The sequence below is a fragment of the Pituophis catenifer genome, unplaced genomic scaffold (genome assembly GCF_029215685.1).
Source record: "Pituophis catenifer annectens isolate HBS135680 unplaced genomic scaffold, rPitCat1.0.hap2 SCAF_3, whole genome shotgun sequence".
Classification (NCBI taxonomy): Eukaryota; Metazoa; Chordata; class Lepidosauria; order Squamata; family Colubridae; genus Pituophis; species Pituophis catenifer.
The window spans coordinates 38,137,759-38,162,028 of NW_027256883.1; the positions used below are offsets into that span (position 1 = coordinate 38,137,759).

The 24,270-nt window shown below is 36.5% G+C and overlaps 1 protein-coding gene across 4 annotated transcripts; it reads left to right on the forward strand.

Moving 5' to 3' along the window:
- The first annotated feature begins 1,494 nt into the window (after positions 1–1,494).
- On the forward strand, positions 1,495–22,636 carry ARMC1 (armadillo repeat containing 1). Of its 4 annotated transcripts, none has more exons than XM_070942252.1 (7): positions 1,495–1,765; positions 4,397–4,596; positions 11,157–11,248; positions 14,629–14,818; positions 19,601–19,717; positions 19,820–19,894; positions 20,463–22,636. In XM_070942252.1, exons 2-7 carry the CDS (start codon positions 4,423–4,425, stop codon positions 20,652–20,654), a joined length of 840 nt encoding a protein of 279 aa, XP_070798353.1. In that variant the 5' UTR covers positions 1,495–1,765; positions 4,397–4,422; the 3' UTR covers positions 20,655–22,636. The 4 variants fall into 4 exon arrangements, with proteins under 4 accessions (XP_070798353.1, XP_070798354.1, XP_070798355.1 ...); XM_070942253.1 differs by having other exon boundaries at positions 4,400–4,596; XM_070942254.1 differs by having other exon boundaries at positions 1,495–1,659.
- The last annotated feature ends 1,634 nt before the right edge of the window (positions 22,637–24,270 follow it).

Genomic DNA, 24,270 nt, shown 5'->3' on the forward strand with positions numbered 1-24,270 from the left:
GTGATTTTGATGCACAAATAAAACAAGTCATTGCTACAATTGCAAACAACACTGTAAATGTTTATGTATAGCAGAGGTCCACAACCTTGGCAACCTTAAGACTTATGGACTTCAACTCCCAGAATTCCTCAGCCAGCCATTCTGCAGGTTGGATAACCTGCTGGCTGACTGAAGAATTCTGGGAGTTGAAGTCCATAAGTCTTAAAGTTGCCAACGTTGGGGACCCGATGTATAGCTTAACCTACTGATTTTTAAAAAGGTCTATTCCCAATTAAATGTGTACAGGATTGTACCCTTAACCACATCCATGCCTTTCCTAATGACCATATGAATTTGCCTACTTTAAAGGTATAGTTACACCTATATACTTATATTCTTACTATCTATTATAGCAAAACTTTACAGATGCAGCCATTTGTCTTCAGAGATGCTAATTCTGTACAAAGGCATATTTATAAGCATCATGCATGTGGATGTAGAGTAGGAAATTAAAGAATTGGAATTATATTTATGGTAGTGGTTGCACATCAACCAAGTTATTTTCTGGGTATCATAAGCCTATGCAAGAAACCCACTGATGGGTTTAACAATCACACAAATCTATGGTTTCTTAATAAGCATCAAGTAATTGGGCTTTGCTGATACATTAAGCAAACTCTGATTTATAATAAAAACTGTGGTTATGTGTAAATCAGGCCATAATGTAACCCTTTTGTAACCACTTATATATTTATCAGAAAACTATCCACAATGAGTCATTTTCAATTTTATAGCAACCTTGAGAAAACGAAATTTAAACTGCAATTTAAACACAATTGTTCAACCAACTCTATGCAATTTACCTCCAGGTAAACATGGTCATCCCAGGTTAGTACTTAAGATGAAAAACTTTAGGAATGCCCAGGGCTGTTGTTTAGATTGGGAGAAAAAAGCCAGAAGGCAAAGGCAAAGTATTTCTGTAGAGCTGCCAACAAAATTGCATAGATGTTTCTCTGAAACCAGGTATGGAGTTGCTTTTGATTCAAAGGAAAAAAAAAATTCAAAAAATCTTGGACAAGTAAATATACAATTGCACTATAAAATTCCACTGCCAAGCAGTGGAAGCTCTTAGGAGCTTTCTTTCAGGACTCATGCAGAAAGAATGACTGCACATTATATTTACCCTAAGATCGCAATCCTATACGTTATTTGATTTGGCTAAAACAGTTAGGATTCACTAAACTACCTAATAAGCCCCACTACGAATAAGCCACACTACGGGAGTCCGCAGGCAAAGCAAATGTGGGAAATACGTCCATCCGCCTGCGAACGTGCAACGTAAATTGTAACCATCAGAAACTGAACCAGAGCTTCTTGGGAGTTGTAGTTGTCGAAATGCCTCCTAAAATTGATTTCATTCTAACCCACAATGCCTCAGAATCCCTGACCCGGAATAAGCCAATCGGAGTGGGGGGCTCATAATAAGACGAGCCACGAATGGAGAAGAGACGCCTTCGGTTGCAGCCAATCGCGTCTCGGGGATTGCAGCGGTGCCGGAGAGCGGCGATCGCCCGCCTTGCTGGGTGAATGCTGCCTTGGCAGGTCGGCGATTCCAGTTCAGCGGCTGACCTTCGCCGGGCGGCCGGAAGTTCCAAGCGGCTCCTCTGCCAGGGGCTCCGGGTATGCGAAGGCGGCGGCAGCGGCATTAGCCGATACGTGATTTGGAGCGGTCCTTCCTCCGTGGGGCGGGAGTACCAAAGCGCCTCCCCTTCTGCGTCCAATGAAAGTGAGGGCGGTAATGGGGATCCCTGGACCTGGGAAAGGGGCTGTGTGTGTGTGTGTGTGTGTGTGTGTGTGTGTGTGTGTGTGGTGGGGGGGGCCGGGCAGAAAAGAGATGGGGAATTGAGGTGGGAGTGGATGGGAAACAACACATGGCGAAGATCATGAACGCTACTACTTCTTCAATGCCTGGACTTCTTTTAGAGATCCAAATTATCCTCCTGTCCAAGACTAAGGATTTGCAATCACACAAGACACTTGGAAGTTGGCTGCTAGTCAGGTTTAGCATTAGAGGTCAGCTCAAATCTTGTTACGTTCAAATGGAAACACAGATCGGGTAATTAGCTTTTTTTTAAAAAAAAATGAGTGAGGTTGTAATCCTATTGACCTTCCTTAAAACCAGTGTTAGTGATTTCATTAATAATATTATGTGCTCCCTCCCAGTGCAAGAATTGCAGTGCAAGAAAGTGCAAGGACCAGGCCAAGGCAAGCTTTGCCAGGGGTTGAGTGGAGTTACTGACTTTGTAAATATGAAAGCGAAAGAAAAGCCGCAATTTCCAGTGTCCTAATTGAAATATGTATATTCCCAGAAATAAGTTGCAGGCTACTTGCGAATGAATATGCATGTTTGGACATTGCAGTGGCATTTTATCTGAAAGTTGTGGTTGTGTACTTGGAAGCGCTAGTGAAATTGCTAGACTTCCAATTAAATATCCATAGAAGAGCGCTTCAAATGCAGTCTACCACATGTTTTCTTGAAGGCACTATTTCCCATAGTGGGGTTTCTGTAGTTTAAATCCTAGGGATTCATCAGACATTGTTATCTTTCTAAAGTTTGTGCGAGCAAATTACTTGGCTTTGAATTTAGTTACAGTAAGAAACTATGGAGTACTTCTGTGATATTTGTGTAGCACTAAACACAATTTGCTCATATGTCAACTATATAAACAGCACATTTACATAGTATTTCTTAGGTTTGATCCTAAATGCATGTTTTCCAAGTAACAATCATGGCAATGTATAGATTTCCAAAGCAGTGGTGTTTCCTTATACCAACGTTTGTAATGCATCATATAGTAAAAGTGCTGTGTTGCAAAAATAGTATTTAATTTAAAATATGCTATAAAATAGTGGCTGGTAGTGTGGCTGGTTTAAATAGAGGAATACATCCATATTTTAGTTCAGTGATTTCAAATTCTTCACCTTCTTGGCAATCCTTCGATTAAGAATCAACAGTTTGTAGGGTTAGGGTTGAAGGCCTATTCAAATGGGGACAGTCACTTCTTATTTAGAGGGAGTTCTGCAGTAGTCCTTAACTTATGACCACAGTTTGTTTGTTTGTTTATTTATTTATTTGTTCAATTTATATGCCGCCCTTCTCTGAAGACTCAGGGCAGCTTACAATGCACTTATAGCAATAGCCTTCATTCTTTTGTATATACCTGCTTATTAGGGCTTTTGGCCCCCCATAAGTGGTGTTTCTACAAAGTCAGCTTATTGCCCCCACAATCCGGGTCCTCAATTTACCTACCTCGGAAGGATGGAAGGCTGAGTCAACCTTGAGCCTGGTGAGATTTGAACTCGCACTAATTGCAGGCAGCTGGCAGCTAAGTGCTACATAACAGCACTTAGTCCGCTGCACCACCAAGTTGAGCCTAAAATTTCAGTTGCTGAGTGAGACAGTGGTTAAGTGAGTTTTGTTAAATGAGTTCTATTGTTGAGCGAGACAGTTAAGTGACTTTTGCCCCATTTTATGACCTTTCTTGCCACAGTTATTAAGTGAATCACTGCAGTTAAGTTAGTATCATGGTTGTTAAGTGAATCTGACTTCCCTATTGTCAAAGGGGATCACATGACACTGGGACTGCAACCATCATAAATATGAGTCAATTGTCAAGTGTGAAAAAGGATCATAAATTATTTTTTTCAGTGCCATTCTAACTTCAAATGGTCACTAAATGAACTCTTGTAAGTTGAGGACTATCTATATTTTGGGTTTACCTGAACTGAGAATATACCCTGCTGGTATGTATACTGCAAAGTAAGATTTATAGTGGTGGTCTTTCTGGGAATGTTGATTGCCATTATATATGGAATTAACTGTGAAACTTAGAAATTTACAAAAAACTTTAAGAATTCCAGTATTTGTGGGAATGTAATACACTTACTGTGTTTCTAGCTTTTCATTTATTTAAAAAATGCTCCAAGCTGCAATTAAATTAAGAAGCCTACTTTATTATGTATTACAAATAATATACCAATTACATAATGGGTAATTGTAGTCTTGTTTAGTCTTTGAGAAAAAAAAAACAATCCACAAATGGTTAGCATATACCTAATAAATATTCAAAATTTACTTTCTATGTTTATATAATGTTAACAAATAAAAAACTAAAATATTTATTTTCTGCATATATTAACTTGCTGTGGTGTTTATGTAGTCCTGTGAATTCCGATGCAGGACTTCACAATTTTAAAACCTCACAGCTTGTTTTTTTCATCACTATCTAAACAGTACAATCTTTTTTTCCTAAAAAATGAATTATATCAAGTTATTTTAAACCATTGCATGCATTTTTGTTTTAGCAGCTATGAAATTACTTCATATCTCTATAGTTACTGATAACTTTCTTTGTAGTAGAATCGTATGTATGACAAGGAAAAATGAATACCTCAATGAATGTGGAGCCTGATGCACTCACTGTAGTAAACCAGCTGAGAGATCTGGCAGCTGATCCTTTGAATAGAAGAGCAATTGTCCAGGACCAGGGATGTCTACCAGGCCTTATATTATTTTTGGATCATCCTAACCCACCGGTTGTCCATTCAGCATTACTTGTAAGTATTATTGGATAGCTCATCTTGTAGCATTAAGGGTTTTGGGTAGCTAAACCATAAGAACCTAAATGCATATTTGCTATCATGTGTTTCCATGATTACACTCAAGTATTGTAACTACACATGTGGAAAATTGCTTGAATTTGAGTTCTCTAGTTGTGTTGAAACATCCTGATTAGAGCAAGTTAAACCCTTTATCCAGCGGTGAAATCCACTTACCTTTGCTACCGGTTCAGGAATGGGAGCGTGCGCACCTCTTCTGCGCATGCGGTCAAAAATGGGATGTAATAACATCCCGGTGGGTGACAGGAGGCTCCCACCGCCGCTATCAGTTCGCGTGAGCCTGATAGATCCGGCTGGATTTCACCGCTGCCTTTATTCCACTGAAACAGAGAAAGATTGCTGAAATGAAAATGATGGGAAAAATTCTAGCACACTTAATATAGATTAGAGCTCATCTACCTATATGGTCATAGGAATAATGGCAAAAAAAATCTTATCTGCTTAGTGCTTGGAAACCTGTATTTACTCAGCATTTTGCAACTAAAGTTATTTAATTCATTATCACGTGAACTTCAGTTCTTCTTTCTTGGCTTGAAAGTTTGTAGGACATCTGTTTTAGTCAAGGAAGTTTTGTGATATTTTTAGACTTGCGTGATGGCTAGCCTTCACATTTTGCCAGAATAGATATACATTATGGTACATGTGTTGGGTATTCCCTACAATCTGTTCATTTTATTACATGTTTCTAAACTCAGAAATTCTGAGCAGATGCTGTCTACTACTCTATGCAGGGGTCTACAAGTTGGTTTCATGTGTCTTAGGAAAATAAGAGACTCTGTCACTTGAAAAATATGAATGCGTGATATAATGAAGCTTGCAAGCATAAAATCCAATGGGCTAGGGCCCATGTCAGAAATCTAATTTCTGTATTGCATTGTGGGCTATTTATTTATTATTCACATCAGTGTGCATCTAGATTTTTTCTTACATTTTAGTATTTATTTTTAATCTATAGCACCACTTTTTCTGCACTTTATGTAATGTTCATTCCAGAAAGAAACAGTATGCCGAGTGTATATGTGTGTAAATTATTCTCAACAAGAATTATAGAATAGTAATCCCTGAACAAGATGAGGGACCCTATGCTATTTTAAATACATAGATTTGTATTTAAAATATAACATATACATATAACATATACATATGGCCTACTGAATTCATGGCTACCAAATGGTGTGTGTTTGGTCTTTTCTTTCAATAATACTTGAAGTTTTAAAACTCTTTAGAGAAAGAGCTTGCACCTGACAGCTCCAGCTTGTATATATGTTTTAGGTATTTCTTTGAACATAAATTTAAGTCCTGATTATCCTTGAAGGTAGAAGCAAATCAATGCAGTTTAATCATAGTCTTTTGATATACTGTTCATGAAGGAGAGAAGCCAGCATGAAATGAAAATAAATGAAATTTATCAACAAATTAAACTGACATTTTCAGAAGTTTCAATAACTTGTTCAAGATTACTCTCTTTCTTGGGATTTTGTTTCCAAATGTTTTATTGAGGTTTACTGTAACGTAAAGTGTAATGAAAATAAAAATTAAGCAAAAAAAGAGCTGGGGGGTGGGACGAAATATGCAGAATTTAAAAATCTAAGTTTCATTTTTCTATTTCAAGCATAAATAATCAGAAGCAGTATTCCAATAGAAACAAACTGCTGTATTTTTCGGAGAATAAGAAGCACCTCTCCCCCCCTAAAAGGGGGTGAAAATTTAGGTGCATCTTATACACCGAATGTAGCCCTGCCCACCCACTGACCTCCACCCTTTGGCCTTTGCCCCCCACAGTTACCTCCTTACAGCAAACAGCAAGAAAAAACAGCTCCTTTTAGCTTCACCACAGCCTAATTAGCACAAGTTGATTGGATCCGCTTCCCGACTCTCAGCTGTTTTGCTCTCAGCTGTTTTGCGCAGGGCTCTGCTGCTTGCTGCAAGGACGAAAATTGCTGGAAACGAAAATGAAAGTAAAGCAGGCTGTTTGCTGCAAAGAGGCAAAATTGCTCAGAGGCAGAGGAAGATTTGTTTTTTTTCTTTTCCTCACCAAAAAAGGTAGGTGCGTCTTATAGTCCAAAAAATACGGTAAATAGAATCTATTTAAAACAGTTTACATTACTATCTTAACCAAATTCATTTTTTTTCTTTTTCCTTTGTTGTAGGAAGTGATATATAGTTCTATTTACACTTATTATATTTTAGGAATGATCATTCTTTATATTAAGAAAAAATCACTATCCTCTTTCAAATTCTTTGCTTTCTTGGTATTTTCAAATTCCAGTGATTGCTTTAAGAATCTAGGAAAAAAATATATAATTAGCATTGAAAAAAGAAGAGAAGTCTAACTATATTCAGTAAACTAACTTTTTTTGTGTGCCTTCAAGTCATTGTTGATTCTTGGCGACTGCCTGGAGAAATCCCTGCAGTTTTCTTGGCAATATTTTGAAAGTAGTTTGCCACTTTCTCTTTCTTAGGATTGAGAGAAAGGCACTGGCCCCAAATCACTCAGTTGACTTCATGCTTAAGGCAGGACTAGAATTCATGGTCTCCCAATTTCTAGCCCTGTGCTTTAACTCCAAACTGACTTTTAATAAGCAAATTAGTAGTTGATAAAATACCATATTTTTCCGACTATAAGATTTATTTTTTTATTTTATTTTATTTCCAATTTATATACCGCCCTTCTCCCTGAGGACTCAGGGCGGTGTAGCAGAGTATAAGACGCACCAAGATTTCAAAGAGGAAAACAAGAAAAAAAAAGTTTTTGGCCTCCACATGTCTGGTTTTTGCCTACCCTGGCCCCCAGGAGCACTCTGCAGGCCTCCCAAACCCTCTGAGCATCCTGTTTTTGCGAAAAATGGGCCTGTTTTTGGCAAAAATGGGATGCGGGGGGCGGGGTTTTGGGAGGCCAAAAATGGCTGTATTCGGTGTATAAGACGCACCAACATTTCCACCCTCTTTTAGGGGGAGAAAAGTGTGTCTTATACGCTGAAAAGTACAGTAAGTATAGTATTTACTATAGTATCTTCTCTTCTGATCTGAGGCATATTTTTTTTCAGCTGTTATAAACAGATTCTTAACAACTGAAAATACTACTCCAGTAGCAAAAAATTTACAGATCTTATGATTTGCATTTATTGAAAGCTAGCTTCAAGGCTGGCTGGGGTATTGAGAATCTTGGAATGTATATGGAGTATAGGTAATCCTTGAATTATGACCAGAATTGGGACTAGAATCTCAGTTGTTGAGTGAAATGGTTGTTAGGCAAGATGACATGACTGCTTTGCTCAATGACCATAATCCAGGCATCTTGGTTGCAGTTGTTAAGTGATATCAAGGGTGGCTATGCAGATAAGGGTCCCAAGTAAGGAACACGAAAGGTGAACCTTTCGTTGGAGGAGACCTTGGGAGGCCCAGTGCAGTTGTGTGTGAATTCTGTGGGATGTTGTGGACAAGTTTCTTTGCTCTGGGGATTGAAAATCCTCCCTGACGAAATCTAAGCAGGACTTTTACTGCTTGAGCAGAGAGACACTCATCCGTGGCTTGTGCTGGGTCTTTCAAGGCCTCCTCCACTTTGGGGTTTCCCATGTTCCTTATCTTACTGAGCTGCCTCTCTGTTCTCTCACTGAAAATCCTTCCTGGCAAAATTGACCAGTCAACAATAGAAATCATCCTCACTTATTGCATCTCGGTATGGCATGCTGGTCTGACAGCTGCGGATAGAAAAACATTACAGAGGGTGGTGAGCACAGCACAAAATATTGTGGGCTGTCCCCTGATACCACTAGATGAGATTGCTAAGGCTCGCTGCCTTAGAAGAGTGAGGAATATTCTCAGAGACGACTCTCACTCTCGTCATCACTTCTTTACCCTCCTACCATCGGGAAGGAGATATAGAAGCATAGCCAGCCGCACAAACAGGCTGAAGAACAGTTTTTATCCGTGGGCTGTCAGACTCCTGAATGAGAAATAACATCATAACTATGTAGTATGATGGACTGCAGGGCCGGCGCAACGTGTAACATGTTCACACTGGTACAATAGGACTGGGTGTTTTGTTATATGATTTATTGGGTTAGGGATTTTCTGTCTTCACTGTGAGTTGTATTCTGTTCAGGGGGGGTGCACTGAGGCAGCTCAACTAATCTCATTGTACATATATTGTGCACCGACAAAGAATTGAATTGAATTGAAGCAGGATTTTTAGTGCCTGAGCGGAAAAACAGTGGATAAATTTAAAAGTAATGTTTTTGGTTTTAATGTATTTTGCATATACATCAGTTGGTTTTGTAAGAAAAGTGATTATAATTTGTATATTGATGTGCTTGGGGAAATAATGGCTGAAGTTAATCAAAGGGTTGGACGGATCCTTTCCAGACAATCTTTTTTTCCAATCTTTTTTGAAAGCCTCCAATGATGGAGCACCCACAACTTCAGGAAACAGACTGTTCCACTGCTGAATGGCTTTCAGTCAACAAAGCTTCCACCCATTGGTTCTTGTACTACTCTTGACTGCTCTGAAGAGTAATTCACATACTCTGCCCTGTGACATTCTTTCAAATATTGGAAGACTGCTATCACATTTCCCTTAACTTTCTTTTCTTTAGTCTAGGCTTCCAAGAGCCATGCACTTTCAATCAGGGTGGATTTGATTTAAATCGAGTTGATTTAAATCAAAATTTAAATCATGATTTAAATCACTAGTAAAAAGGCTTGATTTAAATCAACTCGATTTAAATCATAATTTTTAAAGAGCAACTGTTACTCCTTTGACCCACTGTTGACTCACCGATAGTCCCAGTGTTGCAGAATATACATAACTAAGCTCCGTTTCAGGCTGAATAAACTAAATTATTTATGTATCTTAAATAGAAAACTATCTTACAATAGATTTTTACCCCAAAAGTTTTTTATTAAAATAAATTAGATAAAAATAAAAAAAATCCGATTTAAATCAAAAAAATCTGATTTAAATCAAAAAAATCTGATTTTTTTGATTTTTTAAAAAAATCACTGATTTTTATCCACCCTGCTTTCAATCAATTTCATAGGATTTATCGTATTTTTCGGAGTATAAGACGAACCGGAGTATAAGACACAGCTTAGTTTTTGGGGAGGAAAATAGAGGAAAAAAACCTCCTACCAGGTATTCATCTGGCTAGCGTCATTAGTCTGGTCAGCTTCAGCACATTAGTTTGCTGGTTTTTATCCCCTACTTGGGTATAAAAAACAGCTACAAAAGCACAACTGATCTTTGGAGAGAGAAGCAATGGGAAAAGCAGGCAAACCACGGAGATAGCTTCACTCGCTAGCGCCTCGTTAGGGCTGAAAAAAAGCTTCACAGCTGAGAGTTGGAGGGAGCAGGCAAAGCAGGAAAGATCGCTTCACTGAAAAAGCTTCTAAAGCACAGCTGAGAGTTGGAGGTAGATCCCTTCACTCGCTAGTGCCTCGTTAGGGCTGTAAAAAAGCTTTGAAAAATAAGGAGCCCTGGTGGCGCAGCAGACTAAAGCACTGTTATTAACATCAGCTGCCTGCAATTACTGCAAGTTCAAATCTCACCAGGCTCAAGGTTGACTCAGCCTTCCATTCTTTCTAAGGTAGGTAAAATGAGGACCCAGATTGTGGGGGCAATAAGCTGACTTTGTATAAATATACAAAAGTATGAAGGCTATTGCTTAATGTATTGTAAACCGCCCTGAGTCTCCGGAGAAGGGCGGCATATAAATCAAATCAAATAAATAAAAATAAAGAAATAAAAAGCTACATTCAGAGTATAAGATGAACCAAAATTTTCAGCCTTTTTTAGGAGGGAAAAAAGTGCATCTTATACTCCAAAAAATATGGTAGTCTCCAAGTCTCTCTCCATTTTTGCCCTCTTCTCTGCACTCTTTCTAATTCCTATTCATTTCACTCTTCATTGCATTTACCTAATTTCTCCTTCCAGAATTAATATGCAAATCAAAACCCAGTTATTTTTTAATATACAGTTTCCCAAACACAGACTCTGTACTCTTAACTGCATATGTATCCTGTTTTCCCCAAAATAATACATCCCCTGATAATAAGCCCTATTGGGCTTTTGAGTGCATGGCAATAACGCCAAGCGCTTATTTCAAGGTGCAAAAAAATATAAGACAGGGTCTTATTTTCGGGGAAACATGGATTAGGCAGAATATCCATGTGTTTATTGAAACCCCAAGTGTAGAAATAGCCAAATTTGAAAAATGTGAAATCGAACATATCAGAATTGTCCATTATTAATTTCTTATTTTATAGAGAGACAAACATTATATTTGATATTTACCTGGCACATATATGCTAACAGGTGAGATAGGTGATATAGAAATGTGATGAATAAATAAACAGTATTTTAGCTTTACGTTGTAAGCATCAAATAACATATTTCCCAATCTTCTGAATTGCTACAATGCATTTTTGAGAGGTGTGAAAGAAAATGCTGAGAATGTCTTTTGTTGTGGTTGATTCTTTGATCCATTTGTTTTTAATAGGCTCTACGTTATTTGGCGGAATGTCGGGCCAATAGAGAAAAGATGAAAAGTGAACTGGGAATGATGCTGAGTTTACAGACTGTTGTACAGAAGTAAGTATAGAATGCTTTCTGTGGTAAATGTACCTGATTGTCTTTTCCTTTAAAATTGCTTTCCAAGTTATATACAAAGTTAATTTGTTTTTGCTGATTCCATACAATGTGATCAATGAATCTCTGCTTTAAAGGTAAAGGTAAAGGTTCCCCTCGCACATATGTGCTAGTTGTTCCTGACTCTAGGGGGCGGTGCTCATCTCCATTTCAAAGCCGAAGAGCCAGCGCTGTCCAAAGTCATCTCCATGGTCATGTGGCCGGCATGACTAAACACCAAAGGCACATGGAACGCTGTTACTTTCCCACCAAAGGTGGTCCCTATTTTTTTATTTGCATTTTTATGTGCTTTCGAACTGCTGGTTGGCAGAAGCTGGGACAAGTAACGGGAGCTCACCCCATTACGTGGCACTAGGGATTCGGACCACTGAACTTGCTGACCTTTTGATTGACAAGCTCAGCGTCTTAGCCACTAAGCCACCACGTCCCTTTTGCTTTAAAGGTAGCAGTGATCATATGACTGCAGGTACAGTGCACTGGCTGGAACTATGAGGACCTGTCATAAGTACCATTTATTCAATGCCAATGTAACTTTGAATAGACACTGAATGACTGGTGATAACCTGAAAACTACTTGTATGAAGATCCTAAGAGACAGAAAGTTAGTCCCACTGTATCGTAAGTACAGGTTTCATCAGCTAATCCCAGCACTGCCAATTTTAAGGGAGTCTCAGATTGTAGTCCAAAGTATCTGAAGGACATCAGTATTCTAAATGTTGCTAAAAGGTACTAAAGTGCAGATTTTGTGCAGTTGTTTTAGCTTATTTTATGTTTTATGTTAATTAGATCAGTGATCCATGAGTAGCTAAAGGTTAACATTCATAGTTCGTTTGATAATCCTGAGGATCTTTACAATGCCTTTTTTTTTGTATTTTATAATTTAGGGGGATTTTGATAGCTAGGAACTTTTAATGCAGATTGGCAAATTAATGAAAGCCGAACTCTAATTATTTAGCTAGAAGCACTTTTTATTCCATGGTAGTCTACTTTTGCCAGGATATGTTGAACTAAATCCAGCACAGATTTTTCCAATTTATTAGTTGCCTAAAATAATCAGCTAAATTAATATGCATTTAATTGCACAAGAATCCCTTGCAGGTATGTATCTCCCGTACCCACACTTCTGTAAATCTAACCATTTCCATCAGTTTTAATTTAATACAGCTTTAATTGCTTGTAGTTCCCATTAGAAAAGTTTAAACTGATTATCTTAAGTTGCCAGAAGCAAGGGGAGAATGATATCCTTCAATATGGTAATACTATGAATCCAGAATTCCTTGATGATAATTGAATACAATCCTTTATCTACTGTGGCTATTATTCAATACAATAGAGGATAATGAGGCAGAGTGCACTGCTAATGGATAGCAGGAATCTATTCTGAATCTATAAATTGGATTTTGTATTTTCTTCATGATGGTCATATACACATTTCTTATATGATACAAGTGTGATTCAACTCAGTTCTAAGCTGGATTTTTAAAATTATGGTTTGTGGAACAATAATAAGTATCTTTTATGTTTACATATAAGTTTACATATAATTAATGGTAAGCAATATCAGGAGATTTATTTATTTATTAATTCAATTTGTATGCTGCCCCTCTCCGAAGACTCAGAGAGGTAGCACATTCTTTGATTTTGACTTTCTGGAATTCTTTGAAATTGTGAACATTTTATACATTTTATACATTATCATTGAGGTAGAAAGGCAATGGATGCACATTGTATAGTGCAGTATGGAGTTTAGGAATATAGCTTCAGTTTAATTTTAATGTTCCTAAAGAAAAGGCAACAATGCCATCTGCTGTGTCTAATTGGAACATGCCTAAATAATTTTTTGAAGATATAGTTCAAGTTTTGTTATGCAATTAAAATTAACATATTGGAGAATAAAACAAATGATGTAGCCAATGTTTATTTGCTTAGTAACAAAATACCTTGATTGACAAAAGGGAATAATCAAATAAGTTATTAACAGTAATAAAACTCATAAAATACTTAAAACCCCCCAACTGAAATTTTCTAGGAACTGATAATATTTTCATAACTGTTACACAAAGGTGGCATTCCAGAAATATGGAGAAGAATTAAAAATATTATTGTATCAAAGGAGCACTGTTCTGATTAAACTAAAATAGCCTCTAAATATTATAATCCCATTTTCAGCAACATTGGATTGCTATTTTTCCATTTTTCGAGGTGTATGTGTGCTGAAATGTATTCATTACCCTGGAGATTTTGTGTTTATCAGAGTGTCTATGAAACTATAAAACATCTGTTAGATGTTGGACAAAGAGTCCTACAGGAAATATACAGAGATACATATTTCAAAGCTACCATCTATCTAATGAAAGCTAATATCCTTCATTAATGTTCATCTTTTGCTTCTAAGAGCAATTTCTCACCTATCTTTAATATAATACCTTCTGAAAGGAGATCCAAGTAAGGTTGGATTGTTTTATTCCAAGAATAAGCGCTACTTTCTCAAATTTTGTTATATGATATTACTCTGGATGGGAACAACGTATAATATTTCTACTCTGTTCCAAGCAACTTCCACATCTTTTCCCTTTATGTTCAAGTTCCCCAGAGTATCAGGTCAGTCATGCATGTAGATTTAGATTTATTCCTTTCCACATGTACAGTACATATAAATACACTTACGGTTAAATCCTGTGTTAAATATTTTCCCCTAAATAGCTATTATTTAAAGAGTCATATTTCTAATTCATTGTTGGGGCTCTGAATGGCTCAATGTCTTTTTTTGAATTCTCTCATCTGATTGTCACCTATTCATTCAATGTCAGGTACCAGACTATTTTTCTCCTTGTACTTCATTTGTTTAGAATATTGCATGTTCCCCCTCCCCCCATTCATCTCTGGTTTTTCTATTACTACTATTCACTGGAGAATGTCAGGTGACTACCATGAATCTATGATTTTTTCTTATAGACATACAATAACTAGCTCAGTGTTTCTCAACCTCCTGCACTAATATATCTGGACTTCAACTCCCAATAAATCATTTAACCCAACATCCATAATAAATTACAATAATGATAAAATAAGACACCAAAATCTTTCTGGAATAACTCTGTCATCTTCTGAAAAATATTTGTAAGGGATGATTGTTTTGTAAAACTAAGGTCCAAGATTGAAAAACAGTCTTAGGATCTGTAGTTCTGCTTACATTGTAGAAATAAAAAACAAACAGCTGTCTTTCCTGGGAGAATTGTAAAAGAAATTTACAATTACAAACTTACAAAAAGAAAGAAAAAACTATAATACATATAAATAAATCTGATTTTGCTTTGCCTTAGGACCACAACGCCTGGGGAAACAAAACTATTAGCTTCAGAAATCTATGATATTCTTCAGTCTTCCAATATGTCTGACATGGACAATGTGAATGAGATGAATTCTCGACGTCGAAAAGCTCAGTTTTTTCTTGGAAGTACAAATAAACGTGCTAAAACAGTAGTTTTACACATAGATGGCCTTGATGATTCGGTAAGAAATTCATATACATTTTGGAATTTATAACTCACATTGAAATATGAAAATGAGAACAATTGTTTTTTGTAAACATATTTTATGTATGTAAATTAGATGTAACGTGTAACTAAATGTAAATATAATTAATCTGCGTTAAGTCTATTTTCAAATCCCTTGGGTGTGACTTATTACAAATAACTGTAATGAACAATTCAGGAATAACTTTACATTTCCGAAGAAACTAACCACAGAAATGTCTCTGAATATATAAACTTATTGATCTATGTTCAGCCACTTTAGGGCCTGGAAGTAAATGAAAGACTTGGATTAGAAATTGAGCATATGCAATTACAATGGAAATCTAAAGGAAAATAATGAAATAGTCCAACCAGCCTACCAATCTTGTCAGCTGGCTGGCTACACGTTCTTCCAGAATATTCTTTTCAGGTCCATGTTCTGATTTCCATTCTCTCCTACACTAATATATTCAAACAAAACACATAAGCGTGTACTCTACTTCCAATAACTTGGTGGTTTATAATACACAATCATAGAAAATAAAACTATAAATTACATAATTACTTAATTACATAATTAATCATATAAAAGTTACTAGGATTGCCTAGGCACACAACATTCTTGGTTATTTTAACTTTGAAGACCATTTCTATCAATTTATCTGGAATAAATAAAGCTGACTACCATATTATCCTGATCCCTCCTGGTCTCTCTTAAAAATTAGTGTCATATTTGATAACTTCCAGTCTTCCGGCATTGAGCCCTATTTGATAAACAAGTTACTCATTTTGGGGAGTTCAGCAGTGTCACATCTTGAGCTCTTTAAGAGCTCTGCCATCTAGATGTGGTGATCGTTTTCTAAAAGAATACAGTATGGGAGACAGCAATCTTTCATCAATACTACAAGTGCTATACAGGTTATCTACAACCAAATAATGGAACAGTTATTTTTCTTGCTACTTTTTTATTTAAAATTCTTCTTAAATTTTTTTTTAATTAAGAATAATTTTTGGTCTATACCAATAAAATTGTAAGTTTAAAAAAAAAAGGCTTTGGTTGCAGTCGTTTTACATTGTATATATCCTTGACTGTTGGATAGCAGATATTAAATGAGATCTCAGTGGAGCTTTTATAGAATGTTAAATAGAGTCTATAAATTTATCCTCCATTCCTCTGTAGAAAACATCTGAGGGCCATGTCTAGCTTTTTATGGCTGCCCAGAAAAATATAAAACTGTTTGAACAGGTTGTCCACAGTGCCCCTTAGGTTTCAGTTTCAGTCCTATACCATTATAAATTATTGAACTTGATCTTTTGTTGCATTGCCTTACATCTTGGTCAAGTTAGCCTGTAAGAGAAGTAGATTTACAGATGATGCATCCACACTAATAAAGCTGGTGGGGTAATAATCTGAGTAACAATCAGCATGCACAGTGTGGAAAGTATGAATGAGATGAAATCTGATTTGAATTGATCCAAATGGTTGAAACAAGTTGATTTCAATTACAAATGATTCCAAAAAAGATTTCTTCACAACTGCAGAAGCATTCAATTTTGTTTTAATAGATTTAAAGTCATCTCACATATTTAACGATTCAGCTTTCTAAGGGGATTCAGTGATTTGACTGAATCTTCAAATCAACTATTTGCTCAGACCCAGTAGGGAGTCAGGCCTACACTTCCAGAATAACATTTCTCTTTTGGCTTGCTTTCTCCTTCTTTCATTAAAACAGATCTAATTAGTTCCCCTAAATTTGTCCCTGTTATGGTAATTAACTTGATTGTTTATTTGTTTGCCCATTGGTGTGTCTTAAATGTTTCTAAAAGCAAAGAAAATACTGTGGAGTCCTTTGTGCTCTCTGACTTGATTATTTGCTTGCAGACATTTCATTATCCAACTAGTAAAGCCCAAACTCACTGTCACTGATGATGGATAATAAAATGTCCTTAAGGTCTCCTCATTACAGAGATAACTTCATATTTGTTTTAACCTTGATCAAATACATCAACTTTATAGTCCTTTTAACAAAGTTGAATTTGTTAATCCCTTCAAATAATGTTCTACACTTTGAGTACTTTTTATTATTTTCTTCTTCCCTTCTCACAAAACTCTTGGAAGTTTTAACAAGACTCTTTTGTAAATCCAATGTAGGAAAATTATCCAGGATCCGGATTGTTGGGGGCAATATGCTGACTCTGTAAACCGCTTAGAGAGGCTATAAAGCACTATGAAGTGGTGTATACGTCTAAGTGCTATTGCTATATTTTCCTATCATTTTTGTAGGTTGTCATTTTTAAGTCTACTTTAAAATTAATCTCAATCTTGACAGGGAAAACCTGTTCCTCTCCCATAACATTTATTAAACACATAGAGGCAGATACTTTTAAAATTAACTTATAGAAATAGAAAACAGAATTGGAAGGTACCTTGGAGGTCTTCTAGTCCAACCCCCTGCCCAGGCAGGAAACCCTATACCACTCCAGACAAATGGTTATCCAACATCTTCTTAAAAATTTTCAGTGTTGGAGCATTCACAACTTCTGCAGGCAAGTTATTTTACTTATTAATTGTTCTAACTGTCAGGAAATTTCTCCTTAGTTCTAAGTTGCTTCTCTCCTTCATTAGTTTCCACCCATTGCTTCTTGTTCTACCCTCAGGTGCTTTGAAGAATAGTTTGACTCCTTCTTCTTTGTGGCAACCCCTGAGATATTGGAACACTGCTATCATGTCTCCCCTAGTCCTTCTTTTAATGGGTACTAGACATACCCATTTCCTGCAACCGTTCTTCATATGTTTTAGCCTCCAGTCCCCTAATCATCTTTGTTGCTCTTCTCTGCATCTTTCTAGAGTCTCAACATCTTTTTTACATCGTGATGACCAAAACTGAATGCAGTTTTCCAAGTGTGGCCTTACCAAGGCATTATAAAGTGGTATTAACACTTCACATGATCATGATTCTATGAGATAATGAATAATGATAAAATATATTGTGGTATTAACTACTTTGATCCACATGATCTTGATTCTATCCCTCTGTTTATGCAGCCCAGAACTGTGTTGGCTTTTTTGGCAGCTGCTGCACACTGCTGGCTCATATCTAAATGGTGTCCACTAGGACTCCAAGATTCCTCTCACAGTTGCTACTATTGAGCAAGGTACCACATATATGGTACCTGTGCAACTTCTGGGTCCATTGTTCAAAAACATCCTTCAATATGTCTAATGTTAAAATATTTTACAGTATTTCATTCTCTATTAGTAAGTGAAATTTATATGTTTTCTCCTTTAATTGTTATCTTTAGTTCTTCTGGTGCCCTCTAGTGTCCAACCTTCAAAATCTCATCCTATCTTTTTTTAAAAAACAAACAAACAAAACAAAAGTATTTTCTCACTGGAAAGGTTTTTATAATAATTTTAAAATCTTGCTTCAAATTCATCTGTTCCATCAGTCTGCTTGTAACTTTCCAAAATTAAATTTTTACTAACACTTTTGCTGTTTATTCTACACACTTGTATACATATCCCTCCTTAAACATCCAATTAAAACTTTTTTCACTAACTACCCTGTTTTCCCGAAAATAAGACCTCTCCGGATAATAAGCCAATCAGGCTTTTAAGTCCATACGCTAAAATAACCCTCCCTGAAAATAAGCCCTCCCCGAAAATATTTAAATGCATGTGCAGCCGGTCCCCGCCATTTTCTCTGGTTAGGGTTAGGGAGACAGAGCTGGATATCAGGTAAGACTGCAAGAGGAGCCCCGTCTTGCTCCATGCGCCCCAAAATAATAAGATCTCCCAAAAATAAGGCCAAGCATTTATTTTGGGGTTCAAAAAAATATAAGACGGTCTTATTTTTGGGGAAACACGGTATTGAAGAAAACTCATTCATTGTTTTTAGCCTTGTCAATCCAAAGAGTTAACAATTTCTGAAAGTGATTCGAAAAGAAAGTATGTGAAACCAGTATCCTTTTGAAGGTACCAACCGTGGTTTGAGCAACATGGCTATTTTCACATCTTCCATATCTGTTAAACTGCCAGAGAAGAGCAACTGTCTGGAGCATTTGCAGGTGATCTGAAGGACAAGGAAGGAATCACAAAGAGCTTTTGCTGGCTCTTCTTTCCACTGTAGCCGTCAGCTCTGTTTTTAGCAGAGCCATCTTCAATTTGCCATTTCTTCTCCAGAAGTCCCTAAAAGCATTAAAACATGCTGGGGCAATTCAGAGTTGATGAAACTAGCATAGGTTATTGTTGTGTTGTTGCATAGAAGAGGCCCTGCCATTGGCTTAAAGCATAAGATGAGCTTGTGATTTTATAAGCAGACATTGTCAGTTGACATCAGAATTGAGTTGTGTAGTGCAGTGATGTTCATGAGCTGCCACAGAAAAGGAAGCTGAAGGATGTAACAGCTGCTTTGATGCATTCAGTCAGTATGGATACAAGATGTCTGATAAATAGCAACTTAAAACTAACTGCTCATCAGCGAGGATTTCAGTCAGTCAGGACTAAATCACAAGAGACTGTTTAGCTGATCATAACAAAGAAAAGCTGCTTTGCTTTTCAGCACTTTCCATCATTATTCACAGTTGATTTCTCCCTAGTTTGCTTTCAAAATGTAAGCAGAAATGTTACCTTTCTATTTCCTTACTGCCAAATGCAAACAAATATTTCTTTTTGTTTAAAAATGTTGTTCTGCTGGTATAGCATCACATGCACCTATGTGTTAACTTCATGTTATTTTACTTAGCATTGACCCATTAACTGAATCTCTTTAATTTCCAGTCACGGAGAAACCTGTGCGAAGAAGCCTTACTTAAAATTAAAGGGGTCATCAGCTTTACGTTTCAAATGGCAATTCAAAGATGTGTTGTCAGAATCAGATCAGATTTAAAAGCAGAGGTAAGCATTCCCAATTTTTTGCTTTCATTATTTTCAGCTTCAGGTAGAGGTTTTTTTGTTTTTAATCTTGCTCTTATTGTTTCCTTTTCCATTTTTGTGCAGGCATTGGGCACAGCAATAGCATCAACCAAAGTTATGACAGCCCAGCAAGTTGTAAAAAGTGAAAGTGGAGAAGAGGTGAGAGAACTGCAATAAAAGTATATTGTTAAAAGTGTTGACACTAAGACAGGGGTGTCAAACTTGTGGCCCACGGGCCAGATGTGTCACATGCTGGCCACGCTCACCCCCGTTTTAGCAAAGGGAAAAAAAGTTGCGATACGTCACATGACGACAATGTGGCAACGTGAGTTTGACACGCCTGCACTAAGATAACAGCAGCAACAATAATTGTAATCTTTTCATCCGATACAATAATATCCATCACATGTCCATGAAATTCTAGGCAGATAAATTTTCCAATCTGCTTTGCGCACCAATATCTGCATAATAATGCAACAGTATGTGTGGATAAGAAAAGCCATCTTGTAGAACTCATGAGCATGAAGAAAAAAAAGATACGTGTTTTAGCTTTTTTTTTAAAAAAACCTTTAAAAAGTCATTTTTATCCTTTCTGCTAATAAAAGTTAAATTATCTAAAAGCGATTGAAGAAATAAATGTAGCTTAGCTGAAAAGCAAAAGCAAATTTTGTAAAATAACATGTGATGTTCCATGATGCATGTTAATACCGTGTTTCATTTTTTGCAGATGTTGGTTCCTTTCCAAGATACTCCAGTAGAAGTGGAACAAAATACTGACCTCCCTGAATACTTGCCAGAAGATGAAAGTCCTTCAAAGGAGCAAGACAAAGCCGTGTCCCGTGTTGGGTCACACCCAGAAGGGGCAGCCAGTTGGCTGAGCACAGCTGCAAATTTTCTTTCCAGATCCTTCTATTGGTGACTTTGAATCAAGGCTAAAGGACTGTGCCAACCAACGGGGGGTAGTTTTTCCATTATTTTGGCGAACTGCCGAGTGCAATTTGCAATAAGTTATCATAACAGATTTTTTAGACTACACAAAATATATACTGTGTTTTACATTTTATTGGACATTTTGGCCTTTTGAGCAGTCAGAAGATGGAAGTCTCAAATCAACGTTTGTTCATTTCCTCTCTTCCCCCTTTTATGTTTTATTGCCTCACTTTTTAATGTGGGTCCATGATCAACCAAACATTTTTGAATTTATGAAGCTTTAAGTTAATATTCATGATAAATAGATGCGGAGCCCACTCAACACAAATGTCAGGACATACGTGCAACGAAATTGTTAGCTCTGATTTTACAAAATGAAATGCCTTTTTTTCTTTTCTTTTTAGCCTTATTTCAGATTATATATTTCAATTAGATGGCTCTAGAAGGAAAAAAGACAGATTTGTTCACCCTTTTTTCAGAGCCAGTGTGTCATGCTCTATTTGTAGGAAAGTAAGAAGACTTGAACTTAAAACTTGGGGATTTATCTTTTTCTTTTAATTGTCAGCCCATAACCACTTTCAATATGAAAGTTTTAGTAAAAAGAAGTTAAGACAGAAATGCATGTGTATTTATACACATTATAAATAATCTGCTGTAAAAATGCTTCTGACGAAGGCGGTGACTTTCCAAGTATGACAAGAAACTATTGATTGGAATGTAGGTCATTGCTTTTCACAAACTTCAATTTGTTGTCTGTAGTAGGAAGTAGTAGGAACTGAATTGAAAACAAACTTTGAGTGAGAGCTGAAAATATAAGATTATGGAGAAGGGATAAGAAACAGGATGCTGAATATGCCATTGTGCCCCTACATTTTAAACATTTTGGCTTTATGGAAACCATATATTATTCCGATTGCCTTTTTAAGAAGCTGCTGTCCTGTGTCAATAGGGCTGATATTTGGAGCTGTATGATAGTTTATGTCATGTCAGAGCCAGGAGCAGGGCAAAACTAGTGCCTGATAGCTAGGGTAGAGGGGCATCTTTGAAAATCTGAAGAGTCTCTAAAAGTTAATTGTAGCTAGTCTGTTAAAACCCCATACTCGGAGAGCACCATCTTGTATCGTAGCTCATTATTAAGAAGTTCTAAAGTGCTTGGATCTTGTCTTTTAGTTCCCAATAATGATAAAACAGGTGCTGTTTCAGTAGGCAAGATGTTGAGAACAACAGTTAGATTATTGAAATTTTGGCTCTGATTTTTCTCAGTTTGTTAGAACAACTGCTACTTTGCACCACAGGAGTATAGCTGAGAAATTGCAGTGCTGTTCAAAATTAAGTCCTTTGCAAATCATTTCGTGCTACAGTTGTTAACAGATACTGACTTTTTTGAGGCAAAGCTTTATCCTTTGGAAGACCGTATATTTGTCTTGCACAATCGCAGCAATTAAGTAGCATCATGAAATTCTCATATAAATGAAAATAATGTGCAAGAGAGAAGGAATATTCCAAAAATAATTTAAAATTCACCTGAATGCAGTGTCTTTTTAAGATGAAGAACTTGATTTCAGATTAGATTATTTTCTGTTTTATCATATCTTTAATTGGTTAAAGTTTACACACACAGAATACAAGCTTTCAAAGGCATGTATTATAATCAATATGTATTACAAAGCATATTGCTGTCTAGAATGTTACAATACCAAATGTGTTTGCAAAGATCTCTGCTGTGTAACCATGGATGCAATGTTTACTTTTCATTTTAACATCTTTTCTCTACATTTTGCATTGCCGCACACCTTCTTTACTACATGACACATCTCTTTGGATATTAGTGATTCTATACTAGTAAATATTAAAATGTGTATTTGGTTTGTAGGTATGCTTTTTTTTTTGGTCAGTATTGCAGCTGTCCCAGTTAATGTATCTGTAAAACAGATTTTGAAAAACTGTAAAATAAAAGTGTAATATAATGAACTGGCATGCTTCTACTTTTATAAGGATTTTTCTAGCATTTTGGAACACGAAGTTCAGAATTCGTAAGATGATGGTTTGTTTGCATCGGCAGAAAAGGATTTTTTGTAAATGCAGTTGCATGGTGAACTGGTTGCTCACAAAAACGAAAAGAGCAGATATTTTTTCAGGGAAGCAAAATTCAAGCTATTTTGACCACGAATAAAATTTACGCTGCTCATTAGCAGAAACTGAGAATATGGAATGCTTCAACCTCAAAGTGCCCTATTCCGTCCTTGCTGTAAGTGTCTTGATGTAAGAATGGCTGTTCTGATTTAATGGCAGAAATATGACCTTGAAACTGACTTCTAAATGTTGCCCTGCACCTGGAGGGCTGGAAGTGGGTGGCATCTCCAGTTGAGATGGTGCTTTGATTGGACCGTGTGGTGGACTTATGGGTGTAGGGCAGGGACTTGAACTTTCTTTTGGGTAGGGAGAACCTGGAACGTTTCAGATTTGGGTTTTGCCAGATGTGCCAATATGAAATCTCTAATAAAATGGAACTTTGAGGAAACTCAAGCCTTAGAGTTTTCTTTCGTTGGGGATTTGGAACCCTGACAGTACCAAGATTGAATTATTCTATTATTTCAAAGCTGGTCCAATACTGGTAAAGTTGGAACAAGACATTTTGGTGAGATAGGGTTGTAATCTTGAAATATTTTGGACTTATCTATTAAATCTTAGGCAACAATGGGATGTTTCCTCTTTGGAGAAATCATTTATATACTTTCCAGCAGGAACTGAACTGCTTCACACCTTATCTAATAATTTAGGTAAGCATATAAGAAAAATGGCCACATAAAATGCAAAGATTAATTTAATTTCTAGATATAGATCTGATTGCAGAGTCCCTTCAAATTTTATGTAAAGAACATCACTCAAACCTCCAGATATTGGCAGGCCATTGTATATTTTATATATTGCTGAGCCAACTGAAGCATGTTGCTGTCTATATTAGGGAGCCATTATATTAATTTCCCAGGTGAACTGAACTGCTGAAGCAAAATATAGTTCTTTGTAAGAAGTATTTTCTCATCAGGACAGAACACAGGCCAAATAGTCATGCGAACAATACAATTCTCTGCATTTATGTTCAAATGAAAATGCTACTAAGCACATAGTAAAACGTAACTACCTATTGGATAATCTTATTCTTGCTGGTTTTTTCAATACCCGATTTTCATTATAGAGAGAACCTCTACTTTTCATTTTGTAAGAATATCACCATCACCATGGTGAAATGTGTTAAGAAAATTCTGAAACTTAATTTTTCTTTCCTTTTGGTTTCTATTTTTAGTAAATAGAACATTTAATTTTTGTGACCCTTCGTTGTTCTGTAGAAATACTGTCTCCTGGATATTTAAGAATGAAAATTACTGAACGTGTATAAAAATTTTCCAAAGCGTGTTATAAATTGCTCTTAAATGCCTGTTTCTGCTCTCAGATTGGTCATATCTTCATATCTTGCAGGAAGATATTTAGATTGTGTAAGAACACATGATTGATTAGTAGAGAGTGTTCCCACTGCTGTTGAGTGAAGAGATTCATTTTTCACATTTCTTTTCATTTTTAGTGGTTGAATCTCCAGTATCTTCTTT